This window comes from Mandrillus leucophaeus, unplaced genomic scaffold, assembly GCF_000951045.1.
Source record: "Mandrillus leucophaeus isolate KB7577 unplaced genomic scaffold, Mleu.le_1.0 Scaffold484, whole genome shotgun sequence".
NCBI lineage: Eukaryota > Metazoa > Chordata > Mammalia > Primates > Cercopithecidae > Mandrillus > Mandrillus leucophaeus.
In genome coordinates, this window is record NW_012105187.1 from 1,238,471 (window position 1) to 1,245,922 (window position 7,452).

Consider the following 7,452-nt stretch of genomic DNA (forward strand, 5'->3'; position numbering starts at 1 on the left):
AAAAAAAAAAAAAAAAAAAAAATGCACTTTGCACAGTATCTGACACATGGGAAGTTCTCGGTAGATACTTGCTGTTAATAGGGTGTTACCCAAATTATCTCTTGGTGAAATAAATGCTATTTTCTTTCACCCTCGTGTGAAAGTGTTCTTCCTCATGTTAACTTGAGAAGGTTGGCCAGGTGCAGTGGCTCACACCTGCAGTCCTAACACCTTGGGAGGCTAAGGTGGGAGGATTGCTTGAGCCCAGGAGTTTGAGACCAGCCTGGGAAGTATAGTGAGACTATATATACTGTAAACAAAACATTTTAAAAAGTAGCTGTGTGTGGTGGTGCACATCTATAGTTCCAGCTACTGGGGAGGCTGAGGTGGGAGGACTGCTTGAGCCTGGGAGGCGGAGGTTGCAGTGAGCTGTGATTGTGCCACTGCACTCCAGCCTAGGTGACAGAGCAAGATGAAAGAGAGAGACAGAGAGAGCAAGCAACGCAAAAGAGAAAAAGAAAAAAAGAAAAGGGAGGAGAGAAGAAAAGGAAAGAAAGAGAAAGAAAGAAAAAAGAAAAAAAAGGGAAGGAAGGAAAAAGAAAAAGAAAGAGAAGAAAGAGAAAGAAAAGGGAGGGAAGGGAGGTATGGAGGGAGGGATGGAGGAAAAGAAGGAAGGGAGGGAGGGAAGGAAGGAAGGAAGAAAAAGAAAAGAAAACTTAAGAAGGTGAAGAATGGCTATGAGCTGAGCCTTAAGCTATGACTTCATTCCAACCTTGTTTGACAGTGATGGATGGGATGTTTGACACAGTCAGGCACGGAGCCAATGGAGGGGCAGGAGGCTTTCTGTGAGCTCCTGCCCTGCTGGGCCTGCTTTTCTCTTGTGAGAAACCCTGTCCCTGCTGCAAATGGGGTGAGGATGCAGGTAAAAGGGAGGCAGAGCTGTGACTTGTTACCCACCATATCCCCAAAACCACACATAGTGCCTGGTACACAGAAGGTGCTTGATAAATGTCAAATTGTTGAGGAAGTGGCTCAATGGAAATGGAACTTTAGATGCCCTTCACTGCACTCACCACTGTGTTCTCACACCACAGAGTCAGACAGTAGTTTTTCACCTGGCCCCAGGCATCCTTCATGTTGTCTTCTGAAAGGGGCACCAGCTCATTGCTGTCTCGAGGCCGATAGCTGGGTGGGGATAATGAGTAAGAATCCAGTCAAAGAACATCATACAAAAGCCATCCTCCTCTTCCCTCCTCCGGGCCAGCACAAGGTCCCCACTGTTCCCCTCATAGCTGCCTGCATGGAACTCACCTCAGCTTAGTGTGTTCCAGCCGGAGCTCCAGTTTCTTAGACACCATGTCCCGGACCTGGCTGTAGGGGAGTCCAGGCTGAGTCTCCATGACTACCGTATACTTGTAGTGCACCTTGAGTGTGTAGGGCATGGGAACGCTGAGCTTCACTTCCTGAGTGGGGAGGAAGCAAAGGGAACTCCTGAGTGTCTGAGGCTTTCAACATCCTGTATCACTGAGGCTTGGTGATTTGGCACAGGGGGTACCCCATGCAGCAGGGGAGAGGCCAATAAGTAACTGGTTTCATAGTAGCCAAAAGGGCCTTCAGAGGTCGTTTAGCCCCACCCTTGCTTGGACAGGAATTCCTACTGAGCAAGATCTGGCCCACTAGCTTGGGTAGTAGGAAGTGTGTACATGATAGTGGAGGAGGCTGTCAAGAGGGTCCCTAGCCCATGGACCCTGTAAGGTAGCAACTGGTTCGACCCTTCCACTGGGGCTCTTCCTATAACCCAGACAAACACGTCTGTGGTTGATAGCCCAAGCCATCCCATCTTCTACCACTTGAAACAGTACAAGGGAAAAATGTTACCTTAGGCTCTTCTTTTTGTTTCTGACCTGAATGGAAAAAGTAGGGAGTAAAACAAAAGAAGATGGTGAATGAACACGCTTAGCCAGCCCCTGCTACATACAGATGAAACCGCTTCAAATAGGGCCCCCAACCTCTTACCCTTTAATCTGTGGGGCAATTATTAACCTTAGTAAACTGTGGGGAAGTCTCACCTTGAGGAAGCATGAAAGTCATGGACACATGAACAAACTCGGTCTCTGCTTCTAGGGAGCCTATAGGTAATTATCAAAGGACCAGCGTATCCTCACCAATCCACAAGGTTAGCGGGGATCCCAAAGGTCAATTAAACCCACAGGATCCAAAGCAATGAAAATCAGGAGTGCAAGGTGAGCCAGAGGCCACAGGAAGAACTATTAGAACCACTGATCCTCATCTTATTCTTTATTTTTGTGTATGTTTCCTAAAGTTTATTAATGTAATATATTAATCTAATATAATTTATGTAAGAGAAGCATGCACGAAGATATTTACCCTAGGGGGTACATGACAGAAAAGACCACTGATCTCAAACCTAGCTGATCATTACAATCACATGGGAAGTTTTTTTTCTAAAATACAAATTCCTGAGCCCCATTCCAGTCCTAAAAAATCAGGGCCCGAAGCCTAGGACCCTGTATTCACAAAATCTTCCTAGGTTTATATGTGGTCCTTGATGAGCCTCTACACAAAAGATAACAACAAAAAAGCTGTCAAGGACATTGAGCAGGAGCAATGGGAGAAATTTGAATATGGAATATGCATTATATAATGTTATCATACGAATGTTTAGTGTCCTAGATACCGTGATTCTATTGTGATTATGCAGGAGACTGTGTTTTTGCAGCTGTATAGGGTGAAGTGTCCCGAGTCTGTAACTTTTTTTCAACTAGCTCGGGGTAAAAAAATAGAATGGAGCAGGGCGAGTTCATGGTGCAAAATGTTAACAATTGGTGAGTTTAAGTGAAAGATACTCTGATGTTTACTGTATTCTACTGTCAACTTTTCTGTAGGTTGGACACTTTTCAAAATAGAAATGGGGGAAGGGCATGCTGAGTGATTCTGATGATCAGGCGCGTGTGGCAGTCACTGATCTAGAATCCGGCCGGCCACTCACTCTGTGCGTCTCTACCAAGCACTTATCCAGAATCGGCTTCAAGTGCGTAAGTGATAAAAAGCCCATCACTTCCCAAGCCAGCCCTCTCCACACTAGGAAACAGCCTCTCGGAGAGAACGTTTCCGTTTCACATCTGCCCACTGGTTCTCTGTTCAGTCTCAGGGCTCCACAGAGCAATTTCTTTTCCAGATACAGTGCCTCAGACATTTGAAAACAGCCACTCCATGCCCCTCTGAGGTAAGCATGTATAGTTACTTCAATTTTTCTTCCTGAGATATGGTTTCAGTACCTAACGATCAAGGGGTTTGGTGACTACGTAAGTCACTCAGGAACCAGCTGCATTCACCCAAGCCCCATGAGTGTTCTGCAGAAGGCAGGGAGACAGGGCACTGATTTCATGTTTGGGGTGGGTGGGTGGTGCAGGAAAGGAGGGTTCTGGGGCTGCGTGGTCATTAGCTGAGTGGCATATTGGGAGAAGAAGAAACCAGAATTTCCTGGAAGGCGGGGAGAGGAACTCAGGAAGCAGCCTGGCATGCTCCTGTGCTCAGACCTAGGGTGTTGCTCCAGGGCCACTCACCTGGTGACAACTGGGGTCTTCCAGGGGCTTTGGAACTAGGAGGAGCTGGGATGTCGGACTCCGGAGAGCTTTCCTCCTGAAGGCAACAGGGAGTGATGGTCAGAACCTTCATTCAAAGTTCCCAGGCAGGGGTGGATGTGGGGAGACGCCCCTACAGAGACCCCATGAAAAGGAGCCAGATGCAAATAACTCCCAGAAGTTGGAATGGTAGTGACATTTGGGGAAGACGAAGGAAATGCTGGCCAAAAGAGGAGGCAAGGTTGGCCTGATGACAATGAAAATCATAGCACAAAGAAGAATCCTAACCCGCTAAAAGGCCCTTGCCGCTTTAGCATCTCTTTCAGCCATTTTGGAAATCCACTGGACATGGGGGAGGACTGAGCTCCTGTCTCCACTGCAGAGGGCACTGAGAAAGGAAAAATTCCACTTCTCGTTTGCACAGCATTTGAAGCTTTTCAAAGCATCTGGATAGGGTGACTCTGACCAGGGAGGGCTGAGCTCGTATACAACTGGTTGCACAGTCTAGAGAGAGACAGGCCGCACTGCCATTGAGTCACTTACAGGGATGCTCAGATCTGATAAAGACAGCTCTCTAGGCCTGGCAGAAGGACAAAACTTTTGAAGTGTGAGGAAGGGAGTAGCAGCAGTTTAGAAGCAGTGGCTGGCAAGGCCCACTCTGATTCAAAGCTCTAAGGCAGATCTCATTTTATTATTTTTATTTATATAGAGGTGGCATCTCTCTATTTTGCCCAGGCTGGTCTCGAACTCCTGAGTTCAAGTGATCCTCTCACCTCAGCCTCCCAAAGTGCTAGGATTACAGGCATGAGCAACTGCACCTGGCCTCATTTTATTTCTAATGGCATTGTACCAGCCAACACATTGACTATTCTTCCAGGTGAAGCAGACACACCTGGGAAGACCTAACCCCCTCATACACTGTAGGCTTTGCTTCCCAAGTCACTTCTGACCAGGAAGAGTCACGGAGGTGGGGGGCCCAATGGGACCTACAGATGCCTCCAACTTAGCACACTTGGGCTTTTTTCCCCTCATTCCCAGGTTCAGCTCTGGGTAGCTGATGCCATCTCAAGGCAGGCTCAAGAGTAGTGAGTCTTTCTCCAGGGGTCCCGACAGCACCTCTTTTACACGGCTCTTCTCCCCTCCAGGGAGAGATCTCTAAATGGTGAGAGGAAATGGGTCAGGCCTTGGCATCACATTACCTGGGGCTGCTGCTGAGGGTGGATCCGCAGCTCAACTGGTTCAAGGTAGTTGCAGGGAACAAGCCCCTTCTGCAGTGCAGCACCACAGAATCAGAAAGGAAAAAATAAAGATGTGCTCATCAGTACCCACACCACAGAACAGCCCAGAGTCCTGGGGAAGGGAGGACGAACAGACAAAAGAACCTGATCGGTCTGCAAAGAAGGCAGCAGATACTGCTCCACAGAAAGACTGCATTTGCTGCCAGGGTCCCACGCCCATCGCACCACCCCCTGATCCTCTGCATACCTGCCCGTTGAACATGACCGTGGCCCAGTTATCATTGCCCTTCTTCAAGACAAAGACAATGTTCCCTGGCATGACCTGGAGCTCTTCTTGTGTCTCAGGCACAAACCCAAACAGCACACGGTGAGCCTCCCCTTCCAGAGCCCTGCAGAGGGTAGACACAAGATCCAGCCCACATCCCCTCACACAGTGCCGTGGTGCAAACACAGTGAACTTGGAGCCAGGGACTTGGCTCCAGCCTGGCTCCAACTCCACATCTAACTGCAAATGCCGAGGTGACGCTGAGCCTGCCTGGGCTCCCGAGAGGTCTCGGTAAGAAACTGGTGTACACCTGCTTATCACCATATATGCAGAGGGACAAGAATGAAAGCAAAAACCCCACACACTAGTGAGGACTTACAATCCTTGCCCTCCCTTCCCCTCTGAGGAGGAAGGTCCCTTGCTGGGTCATCTTGGCCAGCTCCCAAGGCTGGGCTGGGGTGGATCAGGTGACTGTGGTCAGGGCAACAGCACAAAGCGGAAGTCAGGTGAGAGCCAGCTGGGCCAGAAAGACCGGTGGGAGAGGAGGAAGGAGAAACCACCTAGAGCCAGTGTTGGGCCAGGGTAGGGAGACGGTGAGCAGGGTAGGTGACAGGGAGCGTGAGGGAGGCACATAGAGGGCTCTGAGACTGCCCAGCTGCTGTGGTGCAGTGTCGGTTCCCTTAAGTCTGACTTCATGCTTGTAGGCTCTGAGGCTCTGATTGGCGTCACTTTGGAATGTGTGATTGAGAGGCTGGTGTTCGGGTTTCAGGCTTCCCTCCCTTTACTCCCCACTCTGTTACTTTCCCCTCAGCCCTTCCTTGTTTCCAGACATCGTGTCTATTCCTGTAGGGAATACAGGCCCTTGCAGCTGACAGGGAGCTTAGGAATGAGCTCATCCAGCCCCTCATTTTTGTAGTTGCTTTGGTACTTTTGTCACTTTTTATTTTTATTTTTATTTTTTGAGACGGAATCTTGGTCTGTTGCCCCGGCTGGAGTGCAGCGACGTGATCTTGGCTCACTGCAACCTCCACCTCCCAGGTGCAAGTGAGTCTCCTGCCTCAGCCTCCCGAGTAGCTGGGATTACAGGCATGCGTCATCACACTCAGCTAATTTTTGTATTTTTAGTAGAGATAGGGTTTTGCCACATTGGCCCGGCTGGTCTCGAACTCCTGATCTCAAGTGATCCGCCCACCCCGGTCTCCCAAAGTGCTGGGATTACAGGCATGAGCCACCACGCCTGGCCAATCACTTTTTAAAACCTCCTTTTTGGGTGGGAGGACCAGGCTTGCTTCATCACTTCGAGAGAATTCTTAAGAAAGCTGTAGGTTATGACACCCTTTGTTTTTCATCTTACAGAAGAAGGACTTCCTTTTCTTGAGTCCTTCCTCTTTACTTCTTCAGAAAGCATGTGCCGATAGGGAGTGGAAAACGCCTACACAGGAAAAAGGATGCCATTCTACATTCCTGACTCTGGAGAGCTCTGGCCTGCCCTCGTCAGAGGGGACCGCAGCCAATGCGAAACTGATCTCCAACCTGAGGTCAGCATCCTGGTCCCCAGGGTAGCTATGTTCCACAGGACACCACTGCCCCTCAGCAACAACCCCTTGCCATGTGGGTGGCTGTGCACATGGACAGAGGGCCACTGAGAACCATGTAGCTGCAGCCAGGCCCTGATGGCCAGCTCCACCACGGTCAAGACTCCCATCCCCACGTGTCATTCCTTTCTAGCCTGACATTCTAGAAGACATTCTTCTAAACATTCCTTTCAAGCCTGACATTCTAGAAGAAACCTGACATTCTAGAAAATTCCACAGGATTTAGACTCTGACCCCAGCTTCATCTTCTTCCCTCCCTCTCTTGCCATCAGTTCAGGCTTGGAGCTTAGATATTCTGCATAGAGATTTAAATCTAACTTACCTGAAGATCTCTGGGGTTTTCGGTCTGGGTGGAGGCTCAGCTGCCTATTGAATATTCAGGAGAAGTGAAAATGGAAAAGGCAATGAGGGAAAGCAGGGGAGAGACAACAAATGGCTAATGGTAATTTGAGCATTCTTTCAGACCAGAAAATCAAATAATGCATTTCTGACTGATGGGAACACTGTCTAGGAAGGGGGCACAGTCACCCTGACTAAACACTGGGAAACAACACCTCCCACCAGCTCCCCAGGTGTAGGTTTCACTAGCACAGCAATTCATTTTGAGCCAGAGCTAGTTTCTGGAGGTTAGCAGTCAGACAGCAACATGGTGTCACAAGAATGCTTTGACCTTGAGCTCTGTCCTTTTCCCAGGAGAGTTTCCAGAAGCTCTGTTCTGTAATTAATGTCTACTATGTCACATGACACTTCTGAGTATTTTTAAATTAATT

The 7,452-nt window shown here is 48.8% G+C and overlaps 1 protein-coding gene across 2 annotated transcripts in view; it reads right to left on the bottom strand.

The window, feature by feature from the left end:
* The window catches only part of NCF2 (neutrophil cytosolic factor 2), a 36,247-nt gene that overhangs the window by 8,815 nt on the left and 19,980 nt on the right, over window positions 1–7,452 (bottom strand). For both annotated transcript variants that reach the window (XM_011995342.1, XM_011995341.1), the window contains exons 8-14: window positions 7,005–7,048; window positions 5,070–5,211; window positions 4,784–4,852; window positions 3,567–3,642; window positions 1,858–1,883; window positions 1,291–1,442; window positions 1,053–1,164 (exon numbers count right to left, since the gene is read on the bottom strand). In XM_011995342.1, coding sequence (XP_011850732.1) covers window positions 1,053–1,164; window positions 1,291–1,442; window positions 1,858–1,883; window positions 3,567–3,642; window positions 4,784–4,852; window positions 5,070–5,211; window positions 7,005–7,048 — 621 coding nt within the window. The remainder of the gene's footprint in view (window positions 1–1,052; window positions 1,165–1,290; window positions 1,443–1,857; window positions 1,884–3,566; window positions 3,643–4,783; window positions 4,853–5,069; window positions 5,212–7,004; window positions 7,049–7,452) is intronic.